This window comes from Doryrhamphus excisus, chromosome 15 (genome assembly GCF_030265055.1).
Source record: "Doryrhamphus excisus isolate RoL2022-K1 chromosome 15, RoL_Dexc_1.0, whole genome shotgun sequence".
Lineage (NCBI taxonomy): Eukaryota > Metazoa > Chordata > Actinopteri > Syngnathiformes > Syngnathidae > Doryrhamphus > Doryrhamphus excisus.
In genome coordinates, this window is record NC_080480.1 from 5276527 (window position 1) to 5300505 (window position 23979).

Genomic DNA, 23979 nt, shown 5'->3' on the forward strand with positions numbered 1-23979 from the left:
ATTTTATATATATATTATATTTATTGCTACACCATTAAATATTAAAACAGCTAATATAATTAATTAAAAAAAGAAACTTATTTTTTTCTGTTGTCAAATGAATGACAAAATAATACATGTTTTAAGTCTAGCATTCATATTATATATTATTTTGTATTTATATATATATTATATTTATTGCTACATCATTAAATATTAAAACTGCTAATATAATTAATTTTAAAAATGTGACTTTTTATTTTTTTGAAGAAAATATCTGAGTAGGATATATATATTTTTAAAATAATTTTTAGTGATTTAACTTGTGAGTTGTGCCTTGCATTTCCCAATTTGGCCATTAGGTGTCGCTAAAACGCCGCGTTGAGTTCCTGGAAAACACGAGCGGCGCAAGAGCGGCGTGTTTATTGCACTGCACTGCGACATCACCTCGTACTACATGCCACACCGTTGCCATGGAGATGTTATCACCAACCTGGGTCAAGCACGTGCAACATAACCTGCTTAAATACGCAACATTAGCTCCCGTAGACCTGGCGGGACCCACTTCCACCAATGAACGCAGGAAGCTGCGGGCTCCCATGATGATGATGGGAACCACAAGCAGCGGCCATGAACGCCACATGAAATCCTCAGGCTCCTCTTACGGTCCACTGACAGCTTCCTTTTTAATCAGCACCATCATTATATACCAACAATTCCACAAGAATGAAAGTATAATACGTCCAAAAAACAATTTCCAGTAACAGGACAGCGAGAGACATGACTGTACTGAAAATTAAAAAAAAAAACAAAAAAAAAACTTAAAAAGTAGTAAACAAATCCTCAAATAAAAAAAAATGTCCATGAGTGCTAAAAAGGTAGATAATCCCTGCCCTCAACCACACAAAAAAGAATGGAGACAGTAAATGATGGGTTTGGTTTCCATGGTAGCGCTTCCCTTAGCAACAGGCGTCTCTTGGCTCCTGCCCTGTCTTCCAAAAATAAAAAATAAAAAAATCCATTCATGTGATAATCCATATCCATAAAAATGCTCTTGCAAAGTTCTTAATACACTGATTTCATTCTTTTTTTTTTTTTTTTGCTTTCCCGTAATGCATAATGACGACCTCCAGAGTTAAATGCTTGGTCAGTTGAGACGAGAGCACCATGGGGGGTGAGGGGGGGGGGGGGGGGGGGGGTTGATAGGGAAGGGTGGGGGTGGGTGTCAGAATACTGAACTTCTTAACAACCCAGATGTGCCCGTGGACTCCGCCCCCTGCAGCAAAAAGCAGAGGGTAAAGGAGGCGGGGCTTCTTCCGTCCTCCTCTTCATTCAGTTTTGTCAAGTAGATGCCAAGAAGGAACTCAGTGCTTTTTTTTTCTGGTTGTTGTCGTTGATAAGGTTGTGTGACATCACACCATGCCTTTATGTCTTAGTTTTATGCCGTTTTGTATGTCACCCCCCCCACCCCCCAAACAGCAGCAGCAGGGGGGCAGCCTGGCTGAGTCAGTCACGTACTTCAGGTAGGTTTGTGTGTCCCCTCTCCCCCCTTTCCCCCCACCCCCTCAGTGGTTCTTCATGGTCAGTGGTCACCAAGGCGGAGGGGGGCGGGGGGGGCGGAGCTACTCGTACTCCAGGAACTGTTTATGGTAGAATAAGAGATACCTGCAGTTGGGGGCGGAAACAGGGGATTGACATTGATGAGTCCGTGTCAACATAACCCAGCCCCCCCTCCCATACTTCAAAGGGACTTGATTGACAGTCATCCATGACATCAATATATTATTTATATATAAATTTAATATGTAATATATATATATATATATATATATATATATATATATATATATATATATATATATATATATATATATATATATATATAATAAATATTAAATATAATGTTAATACATTGGTTAAATATTGCTTATTTCGTAATTAATAGACAATTTAACACATTTGTTTCAATCAATGTTAAATAAGCTTTGAGATATTTCCCCATGAATTGACAATTTTCAATATGAATTTTGACAATATGAGTTATTTCGTAATTAATTAATATCAAATATGACTTATTTAGTAATTAATAGACAATTTAACACATTTGTTTCAATCAATGTTAAATATGCTTTGGGATATTTTCCCCCTGAATTGACAATTTCATGATTAATTATGATTAATTATTTCATATGGAAATGAGCATTGGTTAAATATGACTTATTTCGGAATTAAGAGACAATTTAACACATTTGTTTCAATCAATGTTAAATATGCTTTGAGATATTTCCCCATGAATTGACAATTTTCACGATTAATTATGATTAATTATTTCACATGGAAATGAAAATTGGTTAAAAATGAGTTATTTCGTAATTAATAGACAATTTACCACATTTGTTTCAATCAACGTTAAATATGCTGTGAGATATTTCCCCATGAATTGACAATTTTATGATTAATTATGATTAATTATTTCATATGGAAATGAACATTGGTTAAATGTGACTTATTTCGTAATTAATAGACAATTTAACACATTTGCTTCAATCAACGTTAAATATACTTTAAGAATGAACTGACAATTTCATGATTAATTATGATTAATTATGTAATCTGGAAATGAACATTGTTTAAATATGACTTATTCCGTAATTAATAGACAATTTAACACATTTGTTTCAATCAATGTTAAATATACTTTGGGATATTTCCCCATGAATTGACAATTTCATGATTAATTATGATTAATTATTTCATATGGAAATGATCTACTACTACTATTCAGAAGTGTGTTTTGTGGTTTGTTTGATAAGAAAAATGCCCCGGCAAAGTAAGACTACAGGATCCAGAAGGCAGACTCACCCTTCACTATCAAGTACATACTTAATATATAATATTCATAAATTGGTTAAATATGACTTTTTTCGTAATTAATAGACAATTTAACTCATTTGTTTCAATCAATGTTAAACGTTAAATATGCTTTGAGATATTTCCCCATGACTTGACAATTTCATGATTAATTATGATTAATTATTTCATATGGAAATGAACTACCACTACTATTCAGAAGTGTGTTTTGTGGTTTGTTTGGCTTTTGATAAGAGAAATGCCCGGCCCAGTAAGACTCCAGGATCCAGAAGGCAGACTCACCCTTCACTATCAAGTACATCCTTAATGCTGGCCTTGGTGATGATGGCGTCGTCACATTTGAACCACTGGTCCTTGTGCTGGCGGATGAAGCTGGTGTAGTGGCCGCTCTCTAGCGTGCCCTGGTGGTTGACCACGGCAAACAAGGAATACCTGAAACCAGTAAAACAGATTACGACTCTCTCTCTTTCTCTCTCTCTCCTACGTGCAGATAAAAGCCCCTATCTGATCCCTACTCACTTATTGTCGTTGTTTAAGACGTCAGACGTCTGCTGATACTGGCCGTTCATTCTGCTTTCTTTGCTGGGGGAGAGACAGGAGAGGTTTGCTTTTTTTGGCGTCACGTGCCGCAGTGCTGTGGAGCTGCCGCTAGATGTCAGGATTGTGTAAAGTGTGTGACGGCGTGGCGCACGAGCCTCTTTTCGAGTGTCCTCCAAACAGATGAATGAACGCTCCCGTGCAGGGGTGGGGCTGCGCCGGTGCACGCGCCACTGACACTCATGCACGCGCCACAATATTAGACACACGAAAATAACGCTCAAGATGTATTATTTTATAATATTGAATTATTTATAGATTGTCATAAGTTAAATCGAATCATATTTTCATCATATAAAAAAAATATGTAAAAATGTAGAAATTTTTTGGTAGAATACTCGGATTGATCTCAAACACACTATTCCATATGTGACATGTGACGTGCATATTTGATGTGAATGTATTGCATTTATTAATAAAGGAGCGTGGGTGGGGGTGTGACGAGTCCCACCTGGATGCCATGAAGGGCGTCATGTCCAATTCTAGAGGGAAGGAAACGTACGTAGTGATCTTCCTCCGCAGTTTGGCAGAGTGCTCGAACCGCTGGAGATGGTCGGAGGAAATGGGAGAACAGGGTATGGGGGGGGATATAGAAAAAAAAAATGGTTTCAATACAGCACAGCATGTTTTTAAATCTGTGTTTCGCTGCCTTTTTCATGAGAAGATAATAGGAACACACCCACATTTATTCAAAGAGCATCTTTTTTGGACTGTCTGTTCCTCTGAATAGCATAAATATATAATGAGCGTCCGATATTGTGCAATAAATAAAACATGGTGGTGCTCTGCCAATGGTTCGCCAACAAATGGACTTGAAAAAGACGCGCGGCGTCCAATCGGCAGGGTCGGGAATGACGTTGATGCCTGACTCACTTTGAGATGGAAACACGCTACAATGGGCAGCTTCTTCATCGTCAGCTGTTTGGTGGACTCCTGATAACTATGGCAACCGCCACACTTGATCTTGGCACTGCTTCCGAGGTGCTCCGGCCGCGTAAACCTGCAAAAAAAAAAAGGGGAGGGGGTTAAGAAGAGGGTTCTGCTTGCATTCGATTCTCCCCCTGCAGGAGATTTTGGTGCATCCCCTAAGCCACGGCCTCGCTGGCGTTGCCAACACCTCTATCACCATGGCAACAGCGCCGACCAGCCCTGTAGCTTTAATAGTTTGCTGCAGCGACGAAAGGGTGTGTGTGTGTGTGTGTGTGTGTGAGGAGCTGCAGCAAGAGAGGAGGGAAAAAGTCAAATGGAAGAGAATGGCAAAGGAGGAGGAGGAGCAATGGCGTGAGTGAGAGGTGGAGAGCTCATTGGTGATAGAAATTAGGGTGATGAAGGAGGCAAGCAAAGGAGATGAGGAGATAATAAAGTGCCCTAACGAAGTATTGGACATACCAAATGGTTGGGCAGGCTAAGACCGATGTTGTGTAACGGTTTTGATTCATTTTCCATCTTCTCTCAGATTCATAATTGCTTGTTTTTCATTTTTTCAAAAGCTTTTTGACCTGCCGTGAATTCAGGTTTTCTACAGGCTTCAGCAGGTTCAATTTCAAACTTTTAAAGACCATGAAGTACACAATTTAAGACACATTTCACATGCGTACTAGCAAAAAAAGTACACAAATTTGGCCTACAAAATGTATATTTGGCAGCTTGGTATGAAAATGTACCTGCGCAGGCAGTCTGTGAGCGTCGTGGACCCCGACTGGTGGCTCTCCCCGTTCACCGTGCCGCCATCCCCTCCGGGGCTGAGGGGCCAGAAAGGCGTAGATGAGCCGGGCAGGTCCAAACTGATGTCCCAGAAGGGGTCTATCGTCGTGGAAACACCACTGGAGACGAGAGAGAGAAGCGCGAGAGCGAGGACCACATGAGTTATATGGCTGACATTATAAGGGTGGAGGAGTATAGCGTGCAGTTACGGGTGTCCTGGGCTACGTGGCGCATTATTACGAGGGCCTGATGAGAGAATGATGACATGAGCGGTAACCGCTTGAACCCAACGCGGCGTGGTGTTTTTTTTTTGTTTGAGCAGGCCGGGTGCTGAATACATGACTGTTTGATATTATGGCCCTCCATTTGCGATATAGTGGTGTCGTAAAAAGCCAATGACGGTGACAGACTACAGCTGGCGTCCGACATAAACAGCACGCAGCGTAAAAGGATATATTTGGACAAATGATAATAATAAAAAATATATAAAAATATCCAAATGTGTCTATGTACTGTATGTTGCATGCAAAGGGCTTGCAGTAATACGCTTTATGGCTGTGCAATGATGAGATGAGTCATGGCGCAGTAATACCGACAGCAACCAGCAGGTGGCCACTGAAGTAAACAAGGAATAGCAGTGCTCATGCGCAAAAACAACCAAAGGCACCTTTTTTTTACCTCTAGCAGTCAAATAATCCACTCTACAATGACCCGGGTATATCTGATGAGATTTTTTTAATGATTATGCTGGCGGGGGACATAACACAAAAGTGTGTGCCCCCCCCACCCCGCTAGATCCGCATCAGCAGTTGAGAGCGAGGGAGCTTGGGTGCGGCTGAGGTGCTTTTGCAGTTCAGTGCAGCGTGCTGGTGTTAATGTGACAGAGCGGCTCTGGGGGAGGCAACCAACGCTTGAGTAGAGCTGCTGTCTAGACAACCCCCCCACCACCACAACCACACCAGAGCCAAGTCTTTAGGGACCAGGCCCTCACGTATAAAGGGAAGGACACGGGGCAGCTGGTGATGTTGGGGGGGTGGGGGGTGTTAGGAGATGAATCAATAAACGTTTGTTGTGATGGAGTGTGTGTTATCTCTCCTCGCCGCTTCACACTTACTGGCAAACCTGACAGGTAACGTCCGACTGGAGCCCCCCGGTGAAGATTTGGTCAATGATGCAGTTACAGTGGTTTGGATTATTGGCCTTCTTCCCGTTGTCGTTGTCTCCTGGAGAGAGAATACCTGGCATCAATGCACACGCTCACACACGGATAACACAAACAGCCTCTTCAGCGTCGCTTTCTCACTGTCCTGAGAACCCATGTCAGGCTTCCTGACTAACTATGGACAGCCAATGGCGGCAGGCCGTGGTCCAAGCCCATTCTTCACATGGTTGCCTCGGTACACATGTACATGCAAGAGCCACTTTGATATTATGTAAACCAGTTGTTGTCAACTGGTTTGGCTGGGGGTCCCACCATCACCCCGCAATGACAAGAAAGTGACCAGAATTGCAGAAGCTGTTCAAATCAAACCTCTCAAATATCTTATTATTATTGAAAGGGACTATTTGCAACACAACAGGAGCTGCCGCCGTGAGGCAATTTGTCTCTTTAAGGCACAGTCGTCTCCAGCAGACATCTGCAGCTGTGTGTCGCACAGACAACGCATTAAGTCTGACTTTTAAAATAATACATTCTAATATATTCTAGTAAAATTGTGTTTATATATATTTTATATTACTACATTTTTCTTGAAAAAATATGACACTTTCTAGCTAGCATACATGTTTTTCCTCATAATATTTTGACTAACTCCTTATTTCTAAAATCACAAATACTTAAACTTGCTGTATATATATAGTTAATGTTCAAACAGCTAAAATAATGCATAAGGCTAAAAATAACCAATTACCTAAAAATGTAATTGGTTTGCTAAATACAAGGATGAAGCGTCTTGAACCAGTCATGATGTGCTATATATATCACTATATTGACACTTTGGATGGTCATTGGATGGTCATATCACTTCGTACTTCGGTACATTATTATATACAAAAAAAAATCCTTAAACTGTATTATGGAAAGCAGGAAGTGAACAAATGTAACAGTTACTGATTGTAAAAGTACCAGATGGAGGGGTAGGATTTAATAAGCTTTGCTTCTTCCTACTCCTTTTGGACATGTGGAACTGTGAACTCATTATGTGATGCATTCAATTGTAATCTGATGCATGTTCAAATGAAATAAAACCATTATATTACATTACTTTATAATTCTTGTAAAATTGTAACATTTTCCAATTTGGCTCTTGTTGGATTCTTTATTTTATTGCTGTTTTTTAGTCCAATATTATTTTTCCAATGTGCCGTGGGTTCATAAAAAAACAACCTATACACCCCTGTATTAATTGAATACTGTATAATGCAACTATCATCTATTTATGTTATTTTGGGGGTTCCAAATTCGTCCGCTCAGCCTGTGCATCCAAGTTAAACCCATCCATAGTTAGCAGGATGCTATCAGTGCGGAAGTCGACTTACTGATGGTGTCCCCTTTGCAGTGCCTGTGGAGAACGTCCAGCGCCGCGATGAGGAACTCGTGGGCGTCCTGCTGCTCGTAGCCGGCCAGGTGGCGTGCGTGAGTCCACACCAGGTGCAGCAGTCGGAAGGGAATGTGAGGCGACCGGTGGCCCGAGTAGAACTGGCAGAGGAAGAAGACGAATGGGTGTGATTGACAAAACAATGGAGAGGAACGAGGGCGTCTTGTCCATGCGGGTACTTTTCATGTTGTTTTCACCTCTAAACTGTTATTTTGACTTTATTATAGTCACATTGAAACTTTTTCCTAATATTTCCTAAATTTCCCAACATTTTTCAAATGTATTCTAGTTAGCTAGGAGGCTGATGATGGAGAAGGCAGCTGTTCAAAGATGGGATTTCCGAATGGCGCCGCGCTCTCAGCCAGGAGACGTCTGCTGGTCTGACACTACGCAGGTGTGTTAAGAGGTGAGCGAGGTAAAATTCGGGACAGGATAAGTGTGTCGGAAAGATGTGTGAAGTGGCAAAAAAAAAAAAAAAGGAGGATTCTTGTTTTTTTTTTTTTTTTTTGCTTGCTCTTAAAGGTGTGAATGAGCCTGTGTTTTGTGTCACAGGCACAGTTCAATACTCAATCAAGAGTTCTGCCTCCCTGGGTGATGATGGATGTGAGCGATTACGGCTCAGCCAAGTGAGACAAGGCAGGGATGCGTATGTGTGAGTTGTGGAGAGTGTGTGTGTGTGTGTGTGTGTGTGGCGATGACTCAAATCATTCTCGCGCCACTTGCCATCTGCGAGCCCATATATACAGGAAAGTGAGAGGGTGTGAGAGGGAAAAAAATAAAACGAGGCAGTGTGGGAGCAGAACAAGCGGCCATTGCATAACCTGCAGAGTCAATGACTTATGGCGCAGCAAAAAAAAAAAAAAACTCAACTTTGGGATGTACAGTACATGCTGCATAATTAGTCAGTATGCATAGTCATTGCATGCACGTTTATTTAGCTTCATTTGCCGTACCTCCTGAAAGAGCTGTGACATCTCGCACACCAGACAGGAGTTGGATTGCATCTCGCATTTGTGTCTGTCGGAGAGGAAGAAGTCTCGCAGCAGCGGCGTGTGCGTGAGGGCCTGGACGATGCAGTTCATGAAACAAGTGTTGCCCAGATTTATTAAACCTCGTAAACCTGCACGACAAAGAGGGGGCACAAGACGAGAGAGCAGACAAGGACGTGAGGACTTAGGGTGAAAACAACACAGCCAGTCCATTAGCTCCAGGGATGTTGTTTCATCCTTTCCAATAAACTGCTTTGCTAAACAAACACACACATGTACACAGTATGATTTATAACACTTTTTTGCAGTAGAGCCCTCTACACATGACATAACACCCCTATAGTCACCTTTACACGCTTATTAACTAACATAGTAAACATAAGAGAACACAAGACTAACATGCTATGGTGCTACAGGAGCCGAGCACGACAGGAAGTGACATCAGAGTTGAGTTGTATCTTGGCTAGGGTTACGGCCACCAACAGTGGCCCCTGTTAGCGATTATTGTACCCGTCGTGAGCGCAATAAAAAGCCTGCTTGACTGGTGCTTGTGTGTCTCACCCAATGTTACAGTAACATTAGTGTCTCACCTAGTGACCAGAATACTACATATCATGTCTTCTGGTTAGCGCGCAGAACTCACAGCTAGGAGACCAGGGTTCAATTCCACCCTCGGCCATCTCTGTGTGGCGTTTGCATGTTCTCCCCCGTGCATGCGTGGGTTTTCTCCAGGTACTCTGGTTTCCTCCCACATTCCAAAAACATGCTAGGTTAATTGGCGACTCTAAATTATCCATAGGTATGAATGTGAGTGTGAATGGTTGTTTGTCTATATGTGTACCCCGCCTGTGTACCCCGCCTCTCGCCCAAAAACAGCTGGAATAGGCTCCAGCACCCCCCTGTGCCCCTCGTGAGGATAAGCGGTAGAAAATGAATGAATCATGTCTTCTGAATGCCTTAAATTCATTTTTGTACTACATTTAGCCATTGTTATGCTTGAAAATGCTTAATTTAGGGCAAGATACATAACATTTATGCATATTTTTCAACCACAATAACCCAAAATGAAGCAGCCGATGCGCAAACCAGGATTTTCTCCCATGTTGTTTACACTCCTAAATATGGCGTTTTTCCCTCTAATTCCAGTGTGAACAAACAACATATGGAGATAGATAAGTGTGGAGTTTAGGTGTAATGGACATGATTTGTGTGGAAGCCTAGTGCTAGTAATAGGAGCGGAGTGTTGTTTTTTTTTTTAAAGCTGGAAATGTAAGAAAATACAGTCGTGTTGCAGCAAGTCTCAGCCAGCTTGAACTGTGGGAATCCTGGAGGAGAAGCCAAGGTTGTGAATGGATTCATTTAGCGAGCTTCAGTTTTCCCGTCACGGCCAATCGAGCAGGTGAGACACAGCAAGGTTTTGGGGGCAATCCAACCGAGCGAGGTTTGGACTCTTTTTATTGAGGGAGGGCAGGGCGAGGGGGGAGACGGCAAGGCACTAAGTTGTTTAGACTGGTCTTGGTGTGCATGCACACGTAAACACCACAGCCTCAAAAGGCTTGAATCACGGACGAATGGCGAGGAGCAACGTTATAAGCTAAAGTGGCCCACCTATGGTACAGTTTGTCGTGATTTTCCTCCGCTTTGGATTGTGTCGTAATAATTCTAGTTCCCGCTTGGTGGGCTCCCACGTCGTGTATTTCTCACCGATGCCTGAGGACACACGAGGAGAAAGGAAAAAAATGAGATGCTGTCAAAGTGAGCCTCACTGAAATGACCAAAAAATACATTATATATTATATTTATAAAATTATAATTATATATTATATATTATATATATAAATTTATAATTATATGTTGTAATTATATAATATATTATAAAATATATTATATATATAAATTTATAATTATATATTGTAATTATATATTATATATTATAAAATATGTTATATATTATATATATATACATTTATAATTATATATTATATTTATAAAATTATAATTATATATTATATTTATAAAAAATATAAATTACTGAAATGACCAAAAAATATATTATATTTATAAATTTATAATTATATATTATATAAAATATTATATATATACAATTATAATTATATATTGTAATTATATATTATATAATATTATAAAATATATTATATATTATATATATAAATTTATAATTATATATTATATTTATAAAATTATAATTATATATTATAAAATATATTATATATATAAATTTATAATTATATATTATATTTATAAATTTATAATTATATATTATATTTATAAAAAATATAAATTTGTATTTCATACAATTTCTACTTTTTTTGTATTGTGAGAAACAGAGGCTGTTTGACTATAATTTGTTTGTATGAGAATTTTTGACATTCACTCATTAAAAAAACAACTTAATTCTCATAATACAACAATTCATTTCTCTCTGTGAGAGAAAATATTATATGATCTATATACCTTGCAACTTCCAGGCTTTCCTCTGTTCCTCTTTGGCAATCTGCTCCATTTCTTTGTCGTATATATAGTCTTGACACACAAAACAATATATTCCGCCGTATAATAAGTCTATAGCTGGAAGAAGGGAGGAGAAAGAGAGATCGTTAGAGCACAGTCACACACAAAAAGGGCTTGAGGTCTTTGCTTGGAGGCCTACGATTTCAGAGGTGACGGAACTGCGGCCGGAATCGAGAAATTGGCCAATAAAAACGCAACATAGGAAGGTTCATGTGGGGAAGTATTTCCCCGGCGGACCGCCACTAACCAATAAATGGAAGCATTTTTGAAGTTCATTAGCAGACATTTTATTTACTATCCGAAAAGTACACAGTCTAAGCTGGTAAAAAGTGCTAAAAATTGAATTTTAAAATGATTGAAACTGGGAAAAAAAGCAGTTTGGGAACGGATTTCATCTGGCCCGACAATTTGTTGTTATTTTCTCCAGGCCTGAATGTCTCACATAGCACAATATTTCCATCCAAATAGAATAGGTGCCTCCTGTTGTCACCTGGCTTTCCAGCTATAACAAGCCAGCCTGCACGGCGTTCAAACTCTGCAGCAGCAATACTCCTGGCGATGTTGCCGTGACAACCTATTTTTAGTCTACTCAGACATATTCACGTTTTTTGGGAAAACACAAAGCTCAAGATGTGCAACCGGTTCGTGCATGTAATTGCGGTTTTGAGTCTTTCACGCTCCCGTTCGTCAAAAGGAAATTTGGATTTGGAACGTAAAGTGACAAGAAAGGAGGGTTGGGAGGGGGCTTAAAAGGCTGCCGGTTGAGGGGTTCCAATCTGAAAGGGTAATGTGCTGCGGTCGGAGAGTGGCTTGGCTTCCCGTCTACTCAGGAGAAATGACGGAGAAAAAGACTGTAATCCATCAGCCACAATAACTGCAGCGTGTCATGGCCGACACGACCACGTGTGACTGTTTGATTGACGGGAATGTCGGGATGGAGCGTGGCTTACCTAGATTGTGTCTCTTGTTTTTGGCGTGCTCGTGGATGTGCTTCTTGGTAAAACAGCCGAAAAAGACGCAGTAGAGACAAGAGTGGAGTCTGTTCAGATGGGCGCCACACATGTGACAGATACAGGACTTGGCCTGGGAAAAGGAAACACACAAGAAGGAAGGGGGGAAAAGGTTTGGGTTAGGGACATGGGGGGGGTTCTGGGGGCAGGATAGGACAGGACGGCACAATTCGGGGCGTGAAGACATGAGCCATAATAGCCGTAAGCGAGCACGGCCGCCCGCCTTCCTTTTGAATCGGGGTTGTATAGTTAGCCCTGACAGACTGAAGATGACTCGGGCTGAGTCCAAAACCCAGATGCATGGTAGTCACAAGACGAGTGGGACTGTAGGAGGATGGAGGGGCTTGAGGACCGAGCTTCAAACGTGACCTCTGGTCTACGGATCTGACCGGTTTTGGAATGTAAATAAAAAAAATAAACTTGGGACGACCACTAGACAAAATGCATGCTCCACAAAGACCACAATGCATCAAACTTGTTTTGCTCGACAGCGTCTAATAATAAGATTAGCCAAAAAATTCAATTGATTTGATTGATTTTGTGATTATAATTTGCATCAGTCAATATATGATGGGCAAAATTTAAAAAAATGTGCAGTTTTCCTTTCATATGCAAGTAATATCACAATAGGGGATCACAATACATGAAAATATGAGCTGGAAACCTCATATTACAAATATACAACATAAGGTGGCCAGAAATATTTCAATATTGGAACAAAGCTAAATTTGTTCTGCAAATGTACTGCAAAAAAGGCCAGTGAGGATAATTCATAATGCCGCCTACAGAGAACATACTAACTCCTTATTTCTAAAATCACAAATACTTAAACTTGCTGATATAGTTCATCTTCAAACAGCTAAAATGATGCATAAGGCTAAAAATGTCATCCAATACTTCTCTACAATAGAGGAGAAATATGATCTTAGGGAAGAATTAAATTTGAAACACTTCTATGCTAGGACTACGTTAAAAAGCCATAGCATTTCAGTATGTGGAATCAAACTACGAAATGGACTGAGTAAGGAACTGAGCCAATTCAAGAAACAATACAAGCAGTTGATGTTTGCTAAATACAAGGATGAAGAGTCTTGAACCAGTCATGATGTGCTATATATATCACTATATTGACACTTACTATGGTACACATTATGTCATTGTATGGTCATTATTAAAACAAAAAAAAACTTAAACTGTATTATGGAAAGCAGGAAGTGAACAAATGTAACAGTTACTGATTGTAAAAGTACCAGATGGAGGGGTAGGATTTAATAAGCTTTGCTTCTTCCTACTCCTTTTGGACATGTGGAACTGTGAACTGATTATGGGATGCATTCAATTGTAATCTGCTGCATGTTCAAATGAAATTAAACTATTACCATTACCAATATCAGTTATAAAATTGCCATTGCGGGGGATCTACTTTATAGCTGGGTGCATTGCTGCTTTGAGGAAGCAAAGCCTGAATCATAACAGCAGCCATGGAAGAAGAAGAAAAAGAAAGAAGAAGAAGAAAAGTGATCTTTGCAGTAGTTTGACAAGGTTTCACTTTCTGGTGCACAGTGTAAAAGAAACTAGATCATAACACAGACGCACACGCCTACGCAGCGCAGCATAAGCTAATGGACACCAACTCCACAACCCCACACTGTATTGTCTGCTTTTCGCTATGGTTTGACAGCAGAGATGATACACCGTATACTGACACCAGGCCCCAACAATGACCGTTATTATTGTCGTGGAAAAAAAAAAAAACGAGTCGGTTTCACTTCCTTCACCCTAGGAGGACATGTACGCAACAAAGTAGACAAAAAGTGTGAGGAATGGGAACACAAAATGCAACATTGAAGACCCAAAGAGGAAGATGGAGGTTTGTCAGAATAAACATGAGGAAGAAAATTAATATATAGCGCAGATATATTATTAGATATTACACTTTGTCATCTACAATAGAGATAAGATGTTGGTGTTTTGTTTTGGGTTCTTTCATTTTCTGTATGTGACCCTCATTACACCCCTGACCTAGTGCATACTACCAAGTGCATGCTACATGCTACATGCTACAACTTCACTACACTGCTGAATTTTAAGACCATTTCAGCTATCCGCGCAAATTCACAATGCGGCATTCACTGCCCTGCTAGTTCAGGTACAAAAATAAATGTCAGCTTCTGAAAAACATCTGTAAAAATATGACAATAATTCAGACATGGACCACGTCAGCTTAGCATGGGTTACGACTACAACAGCTTATTGTCAGCTTATTGAACCGGAAACAAAAACCTGTTGTTGTTGATCTTCGAAATGTGAAATGGCGAAGATGTCGCGGGGAATAAACATGTCGGTTTTTGTGTAGCCCTGAACATAAAGAATGCATTAAAACACAAATAGCAACGATTGGAGCGGTGTGCAGGAATGGCTCATCTGTGCGAGTGGGCGGATTGGAAATTGGAAATTGTGCGCAAGTGGGTGGGTGTGTAAAAAAGAACAGTCCCGCGCATATCTATAAGAGCAGTGGGCAGAGTATATTTAAGACGCATCCTTCGCTTGTATCGCGGTATTTAACGCATGAAGTCAGCCCGCGTCATTTCCATAACGCGTCGCCCGTCATGACGGGCACAGCAAAACTCACACACCAGTTGGTGTGTTGACTGAGCCTCGGTGGGGTGTGGGCTAAATAGTGATGACACTGCGCTACAGAGGATACTCGGCCTAGCCGACGCTAAGCTGAGTTTTTATTTGATATTGTACTGTTTGCCAGCCAGCTGGGACCGGTTTGGGAAGGATGGGCAACGACACTGAAGCACAGCTAATGTGGGGAATATCCAACAAGTACAGACTGCCAAGATAATCGGCACTTTGCAAGCTTTTCACACCAATTACCAACTCAAAGATAAGTAGCGTGTTAACTAAAGTATGCTGCTGTGCTCTGGAGGAAACAAACCAGTGAATGTTCCAGAATTCCTTTGGATATAAAGTTAAGGGTGCAATCTTGTTCAGTAAAAAAAGTCTTGCGATAAGCCATGTGGGCTGCACAGTGGACGAGTGATTAGCACGAAGGCCTCACAGCTAGGAGACCTGAGTTCAATTCCACCCTCGGCCATCTCTGTGTGGAGTTTACATGTTCTCCCCGTGCATGCGTGGGTTTTCTCCGGGTACTCCGGTTTCCTCCCACATTCCAAAAACATGCTAGGTTAATTGGCAACTCCAAATTGTCCATAGGTATGAATGTGAGTGTGTATGGTTGTTTGTCTACAACCGGGAACATTTTCCATACAAATTACAAAAATGTGTCTCGCACACAATAAAACTAAAATAAAGTAAAATTATTCCAACAACATGCATGCTAGGTTAATTGGCGACTCCAAATTGTCCATAGGTATGAATGTGAGTGTGAATGGTTGTTTGTCTATATGTGCCCTGTGATTGGCTGGCCACCAGTCCGGGGTGTACCCCGCTTTTGGTTTCCATAGAACAATGGAGTGAGACCTTGTCAGTTGTACTTTGTATCTGTGGAGAGAGGCGGGGCAGCTTACATTACACATACACACACACACACACAGTGCAGCAAGGAAGCCTCATTAGGAGCAATGCAGGGTAATGTACCAGAAATGAGAAGGAAAAAAAGATACCACAGTCCCCGTATGGGAGGGAATATTAATAATGAACAAATTGAGACTTAAACGAGCCAGTAAGTCGAATTTGTTCAAAGTAATGTTAAAATCTCATACATCGTGTCTCGTGGCACCCTTAATTGTCATGTATTTTTCGCTGTCATTGTACTTTTCTTAATAGCAATATTAAAATCACGTCTGGTTCTCATATACCCAATCTCGTTCAGCGTCTTGTGATTAATTTATTAATTTGTTTACATTAATTTATATAATATTTTTTAAATAATAATTTATATAATAATATTATTATTATTTTATATAATTAATTCATATTTATTTATATAAATAATTTATATAAATTTATTTATTTATTATCATTCCAGGCCAAATGCCCATAAGAATTTTTTTTTTTTTTTGCTCAAAAGAGAAATCTTGTCACGTTTTAATCTTGCGAGATCTTGTGACACCCCCAATTTTGAGTCATCTCTTGTCCCCTGTCTTGTGTATTTCTCTGGGTCTTTCTTCACCATGAGCGTCTAATGTTCCTTGAGAGGAGCTATTGATCAGCCGGTGGCTCAGATGACAGGAACAACTGTCAGACAGGTAGTTCTGGCTCATGTTTGCAATGCGCTACACTGCATTTTCCATCTGCAACATCGGTCTTTGAGGCATTCTTTTGGCCGATGTCCAGTGAAATGATCCGCTCGAGGAAAAAGCTGCTGACTGATGGAAGTACGTACGTACGAAAAATGCCGGGAACTACCTGGGTGAAAAGATCAAATGTATTCAAATCAATCAAAGTCAAAAGCTGTTGCATCAGTATTTCGGTCATCTGCAGTCAAAGCCAGGCCGCACCGTATAGCAGGCTACAGATTCACGGAAGAGAGGAAGAGGAGGAGGACACAACAACTATAATGATGTGGACAAAGGTCTACTCGCTCAACAGTGCACACTTCTTCTGCCGCAAAGAACAGACTGGGGAGGGGAGGATAAAGTCAATACAGCGCCGGGCCGCAGATATATGAGAGCGGTGACTCACACACCGCGTGAGCTGGCACATCATTCTCGGCATACATGCGCATACCCAAATTAACAACGATGCAACACATATGCATAAAAACGCACAAGTGCATAAAAATAGACAGCTAGAGGTAACGTACGAGGGCTTCACTTTAACAGCCTATGCACATAAAGAGCCGGGAAAGCTCATTTGTTGATGAAGTACTGTATTTTTACCATGATTGTACCCATCCATAAGTCCAAGTGTGTGCCTATTACTACTATAAGCACATATAAACCGGTCTGACTAGCTCATTAAAAGAAAAAAAGACTGACCGATTGTACAAGAGTACCAGCCTGTATTAATGCAATTCAGGTTAACTAATGCGGCAGAAAAATACAAAAAATAAAAAAAAACATTCCCAAGCAGGTACGAAAAGCTGGGCTTACATTTCAGCACAGATGGGTCCGCTTAAACAACATCAAGATGTTCAAACTCGTACAGGGATGCTGTCCTGATAGATCCAGGTCCTACTCCACGTGGATGTATAGGTTGATTGGGTATAGCTAGGGATGGGTACAATTCAATCACACAGAGATGTCCAACAGAGATTCAAACCCAGATCTTCCAGATCTCCTGACTGTGTGGCCAACATTGCTATAAGAACTAGGTCACTGTGCTGCCTCCCAAATATCGAGTACCGATTCGCCTAAGAATAAACGGTACCATGTTTCGGTACCTAAACGCATCCTTGTGACTGTAAAACGTGAAGTCACGGCAAAAAATGCTGCATACCTGCGCTTTTCTCACGCGTGGAAATGGGTCATTTCGGGAAAAGTTGTAAGATAAACAGGTCCTGCCTCGTGGAAAATTCGCTTATCATAAATTCGTTCTGGAACCAATTAACCACGATAAATGTGAGATAACTTCAGTTGGTGATTAATCATTCATTCATTCATTCATTTTCTACCGCTTTTTCCTCACGAGGGTCGCGGAGGGTGCTGGAGCCTAACCCAGCTGTCTTCGGGCAAGAGGCGGGGTACACCCTGGACTGGTGGCCAGCCAATCACAGGGCATATATAGACAAACAACCATTCACACTCACATTCATACCTATGGACAATTTGGAGTTGCCAATTAACCTAGCATGTTTTTGGAATGTGGGAGAAAACCGGACTACCCCGAGATGGCTGAGGGTGGAATTGAACTCGGGTCTCCTAGCTGTGAGGCCTGCGCACTAACCACTCGTTCACCGTGCAGCTTGGTTTAAGTTACATTCATTCATTTTCTATCGCTTATCCTCACAATAGTCGCAGGGGCTGCTGGAGCCTATCCCAGCTATCTTCGGTGTCAGAGGCGGGGTACACCCTAGTCTTTTCGCCAGCCAATCACAGAGCACATACAGACAAACAACCATTCACACTCACATTCATACCTATGGACAATTTGGAGTCGCTAATTAACCTAGCATGTTTTGGAATGTGGGAGGAAACCGGAGTACCCGGAGAAAACCCATGCATGCACGGGGAGAACATGCAAACTCCACACAGAGATGGCCGAGGGTGGAATTGAACCTTGGTACTCCTTGCTGTGAGGTCTGCGCGCTAACCACACGACCGCCGTGCTGTCCTGTGATTAATCATATTTAACTCATTTGAAAACTGTAATAATTTGACAGTCTTAATATTTATTTTATAGCAAGCAAATCCAGATCATTAATGATCTGACATTCTTCCATCGATCTTTCTATTTTCCATCGCTTCACTTTTACGTTTTGTCTTTTCTACAAGGACAAAGGCCCATTTCCAAACCAAAGATGGCACCTGGGGTCCCGTATTTTAACAAAAGAGAATAATTGAGTGTCCACACGAGGGGAGATTGATTGCCTCTCGGGTTTGGTCCTAGCCGGACCTTGGAGAGTGATTGACAGCTCATTAGCCAGATGGTAATACAAAAGGGATCCCTGGGTGACTCTGGCCACCACCAAACAGCATGCTAGCTAAGGAGTGTTGCTTCTCTGGTGTCTCCTGGCCAGTCAGAAGAGAGGGGCCAGCTGGATGCGAGGCTAGGAGGAGATGTGACCCAGTGGGAAGGAGGAGGAATCAATCAAAAGGGAACTTGTCGGCGAATGGGAAGCTGACAGCAGATCCAAGGCACATGTGCCACAGTGATGAACTTCAACTACATCTTTATCTAGAACAACAGTTTTTGCATTTTTCATGAGGTGCCTCTCCCTCAAAGGCAGCAATGTTTAAAGAGAAAGTACAATTTTGGGGGGAATTTTGCCCGTCATCCACAATCCTTCAGTGAGACCTAGCACAGGTCTTTGTCTTTTCTGTGGGTTCTAAAGATATAAAAACAGCTACAAAAAAACAAACCATTTGTGTGCTGTGTATGTCCAGTGCCCTCTTTTTGTTTTGAGTGTTTGAGTTTGTATTGCTGTTGACGTTTGGTTTAAAAAAATAAAAAATAAAAAATAAAAAATAAAAAATAAAAAATAAAAAATAAAAAATAAAAAATAAAAAATAAAAAATAAAAAATAAAAAATAAAAAATAAAAAATAAAAAATAAAAAATAAAAAATAAAAAATAAAAAATAAAAAATAAAAAATAAAAAATAAAAAATAAAAAAAAAAATAAAAAAAAAAAACAAAAAACAAAAAATAAAAAATAAAAAACAAAAAAATAAAAAAATAAAAATAAAAAAATAAAAAATAAATAAAAATAAAAAATAAAAAAAATAAAAAAATAAATAAGAAGCAGCTAAGAATGCACGTAACGGGACACACCTATACCACCTATAAAGCCTGCTAAGGTTACAACAACATTGCTATTATTATTATTGTTATTAACACTGTTACGCCCAATAACTACTTTACTGGCATAGTGACACCTTGACACACACTCATGACCAAAATATGTCATGTTATCATGAACGTGCCTGTTACACATGGTGACAGCATGGATATAAAACCATAAATCTTTGTTGTTGTTGTTGGATGTTTTCGGAAGTGGATGGCGTTGTAGGTAGAATAGGTGTGTCCCATTACGTGCTTGAATTAGCTGCATCTTTTTAACTTTTTTATATTTTATATAGAGCACACAGAAATGAGAAAGATGTTCCGAAAATTCTGAAAAAAGAGGAGTTTCCCTTTAACAATTTAGCCAATGAGGCTCAAAACACATTCTTTTCATATTTTAAGATAACACAAGCACAGTATTGCAATAAATAATGTGTTGTATACAAGAAATAGGCTAATCTACGAGGTAGTCGGATGAGGGGGAAAAACCAGAGAACATGAAGCTTAGCTTATCGCCATGACGCCAAATTGGAAAAAAGATTGTCTCTCTCGTGGGTTCTTTTGACTGGCTAATCTTGCAATAAAGACACGTGGGAGAGGAACAATCAATGCTGTGAGGGAACTTGATGCTACAATATGTGCTGATGATGAGCGGCGGAAGAAGCAACTGAACTGATGTGGCAAAGCAATCAGCTTCGCCGTGACAGCCCCCGTGCCAGAAACGTGAGAGAAGGGAGTGTCTTGGTTAAAATTGGATCAATTCCTGGCAACATTGGGACAATTATTTCTCTCCCATCAGAAGCAAAGGCTGAGGGGGAGGGAAAAAAGGCGAGGGGCTCGCTCCTCTGATCATCAATTCATCAAAAAAAACGCAAAAAAAAAAAAAATGGAGCAACATCAAATGTGCCCCCTCCCCGCCCTTTCATGGAAGCGACAGTATATTCCTATAGAAGTCGGGGCCTGGAGAACGTGACAGATGCCTTCCTGGTGGAGTCCTTCCAGCCGCATCCTTCTTTAGCTCTCTATATGCAGGGGCACACGCACAATAAATAACCACCACCTTGTGAATATTCATGCGAGCCCTCCACTGGCATTCCCATTCACAATAAATATCAATTATTAATACCGGTGGAGTATTGGAGCACAGCGTCACTCACCCGTTGAAAAACAAGGGGCATATTTCCAACCAAGCGCTGTGCTACGGCGGCACTTTGCAGATTTGTGGACCGTACATTGCAAACATGACAAACCTCTTCAGATAATCTAATAACCTTTCCTCGGTAGGGATGACGCCGTTAAAATAGGGACGCACCGAGACGTGCTTTTTCGAGATACAATTCCGATACTGTTTGATTTCATATGCGACCACGGCAAAAGAATATCAGCAATTGTAGCTAAAAGAATATCAACCAATGTAGCCGTACCCGCACATGTGTAGCACCCGACTCATACAAACGCTCAGCCTGAGGCGTTCACTGCTTCACAGACAGTCGGACAACACAGATTTGTTAACAGCAGATGTAACGTCAGCGTTGCTAAGTAATCTTTATTACTGATTTTCATAAGAAACTGTAATAAATAAGTATGATATCATAACACGGCGGACGTTTTGTGTTTCGTTTGTTCCCTTTTGGCTGCGTTGGCCGAAAACATTTAGCTGCATTTTGATTTGGCGACGTTTGCTGCTTTCCTTTTCTTTCAGCACATCTCACTAGGTACATCTGTACTTATACACTCTTAGACTCTAAATGCAATATATTATGTTCTATGTGAAGTATTTCTATAATGCCTAATATTGAGTCACTAGCAAGATCTCACTGTATAGTCATATATCTCGTTTCATATTATCTACATACTGTATTGTATATAACTCTGGGTAAAACTGTTGATTTTGTTAATACTTGGGTTGTTTATTTTTCTATATCGTGTATTTTGTACTGCTCAACTGATTCTGCACTCTTGCTGCTGTGCAATGTAAATTTCCCCACTGAGGGACGAATAACGGCATATCTTCTCTTATCTTACATAGACACTGGAGACCAATGTAACCAAACATGCATTGCTACCTTGGCTACTATTTTTTACCCTTTATTATGTCCCCCCAAGCGTGAGGCACACTCTTCTGATGCCACTGCGTCAAAGAAAAGGAAAGTGAAAAGTGAAGTCAAACTACACGTGGTCAAATGGAGAGATAATGATCAACGCCGGCGACGATGTTATCCTTGAACATGTGAAAAGGATCGTCTACTCTGAAACGGACAGTGATAATTCAAACTAAGCAGCGGACTCCTCCTAATACAATATGTCTGTGGACAATGTCAATCAAAAATGAGTGTATTGGAGGTGTTCCCAATGTTGTGGCCACAACGCTACATACTGTAGTATACATACATACCGCATCCATCAGCACGCCCCCACATGGTAAACTCCCTTTCTCTACCATTGCACGGAACAGCTGTATTCCTTGTGTTACATCATTTACATAAAAGTTAGCCAGTGTTGCAACCGTTACAGGAAATGACCATGAGGCACACAGGTATAGGTATGAAAGAGAAAGAAAGAGAGTAAGAAAGCAAGCAAACTCCTGTATCATTTCATTAAAACTACCAATGCAAGAGGAATGAGGGGAGGAAGAGAGGAGGAGGAGGAGGAGGGGAGGATAAGCATCAACTCACCAGCTCTGTCCATCCTGCATCACTCTGAAGAACCTATTTTATCACAACAAAATACAAATGTTTGACACTTTAAATTAGGAAAAACATGAAAGCTGAACATAAGCAAAGAAATGGAGGGAACTAATAAGCAAGTGGTGCCATGTTAAACATCCAGACACACGGATGGATGGATGGATGGATGGATGGGTGGGTGGCAAAGAAAGCCAATGCATGCATGCAGTAAAGACGCAATGGGTCCATTTGATGTTATTATGCTAGCCCACAAGTAGCAACTCTTGTTTAATTGTGGAGTTTTAGCCTCCTATGCTAACATGAGCTGTGTAACTAACTAAGGGGTGTAAAGGCCTTGATGATGATAATAATGATGCGTTGTTTGAACGCTCAAAGCAAAATGCACCCAAGTCAGCACACATCACCCAGGTTAGGTCCTTTCAAGCTTTACTGACCGGCGAACACCGTTAGCGACGTTTGTTTGTGGAGCACGGTGCAGGGATTGTGCTTCAATGTTGGGGGCATCATTTACACTCCCAGCGCCCCCCCCCTCTCAAAAGCACGCTAACACTTTCCATAGTGAACAGTTGCGGTGTGTTTTTGTTACCTTGCGTCTCCTGGTCTCAGCAGTACCACTCCAAACAAAGCATTGGTATATGACGCGGAGGTTTTGTTTCCAGTTATCCACCTTATAACCGTTCACATGGGAGCACCCGGCCGGACTCATGACAGACAAAACATTCGGGTTGTTTGGGGTTTTTGTTGTAGGTGACAACGTAAAAGTCTCCTGATTGATGGGTTTGACTTAAGACGCTAGCTAGCTAGCTCCAACTAACTCTGTCCAGAAATGGTTTCCGTTTGGGATGTAGTATCCAAAAAAAAATGCTCCTCGGGCATCTGACAAGCCACCGTCTCTTCATTAACACCCTGCAAACATGTTCATGGAGTCATGGAGGTGGTTTAATGTCTGTTCCCGTTGCTGTGTTGACAGTTGCTTTTGATCCATGAGCGTTTAGCCAACACTTCCACTCTCACCATTAGTTAGCTTTCTTTCTCCACTTAGCTTGCTAACGCTTCAACTACTGCTTCACAATGCCCGTCCAGCGTGAGCCCTGATTGGTGGAAACTGGTCGTGACGTCACCACGCACATTTGAGGACGCTTGTTTTGTAGTGCGAAGCCTCCCGAACGAGTGGCGTTTGAACTCCAGCCACGGTTGGAGCAAGGAAAAAAAACACCACCCAATCAGGCTAATCTGGAATATAACGTTCAACCAACCACAACATTCAGAAAACATAATGTAAAAACACGTCTTTAAAAGTACGTGTGTTATTAAATGTTACTTATCAGTTTCATGCTATCGTTGCAAATTAAGTTTATGCGATAGACAAACTGCTGTACGTATTAACAAACATCATCCTTGCTTTTGATTTACTCAAATTGCGAATAAACAATTGAAGACTGCCATCTTGTGGCTATAGAGCATATCAGCGTGATTTCGTCTCCTGATAAAATGAAAGTTGAATTATGTTTTAAATAATAATAAATAATTGTCTAAATACATTATCTAAATGTATTCATTTGTTTAATGCAATGTCCTTTTCAGAGGACGGTAATATGT

General features: G+C 40.7%; 1 protein-coding gene across 2 annotated transcripts; it reads right to left on the reverse strand.

Moving 5' to 3' along the window:
* Nucleotides 1–248: 248 nt before the first annotated feature.
* On the reverse strand, nucleotides 249–23433 carry LOC131103508 (ubiquitin carboxyl-terminal hydrolase 22). 2 transcript variants are annotated; one of them, XM_058049835.1, is made up of 14 exons: nucleotides 22967–23433; nucleotides 22369–22401; nucleotides 12220–12352; nucleotides 11213–11326; nucleotides 10346–10447; nucleotides 8702–8868; nucleotides 7690–7849; nucleotides 6266–6374; nucleotides 5112–5270; nucleotides 4321–4447; nucleotides 3899–3990; nucleotides 3370–3432; nucleotides 3133–3282; nucleotides 249–1644 (listed from the first exon to the last, which is right to left on the reverse strand). In XM_058049835.1, the coding sequence occupies exons 1-14, from the start codon at nucleotides 23084–23086 to the stop codon at nucleotides 1602–1604; spliced, it is 1572 nt and encodes a 523-aa protein (XP_057905818.1). In that variant the 5' UTR covers nucleotides 23087–23433; the 3' UTR covers nucleotides 249–1601. The 2 variants fall into 2 exon arrangements, with proteins under 2 accessions (XP_057905818.1, XP_057905819.1); XM_058049836.1 differs by lacking the exon at nucleotides 22369–22401 and having other exon boundaries at nucleotides 22967–23147.
* Nucleotides 23434–23979: the final 546 nt, after the last annotated feature.

Excerpts from the sequence above, each read along its gene's own strand:
- LOC131103508 (XM_058049835.1), bottom strand. The coding sequence starts at position 23,086 with ATGAGTCCGGCCGGGTGCTCCCATGTGAACGGTTATAAGGTGGATAAC. Across the intron at positions 7,850-8,701 it reads TGTCACAGCTCTTTCAGGAG|TTCTACTCGGGCCACCGGTC; the intron begins GTACGGCAAATG and ends TTCCTCTGCCAG. Across the intron at positions 3,991-4,320 it reads TAGCGTGTTTCCATCTCAAA|CGGTTCGAGCACTCTGCCAA; the intron begins GTGAGTCAGGCA and ends GACCATCTCCAG.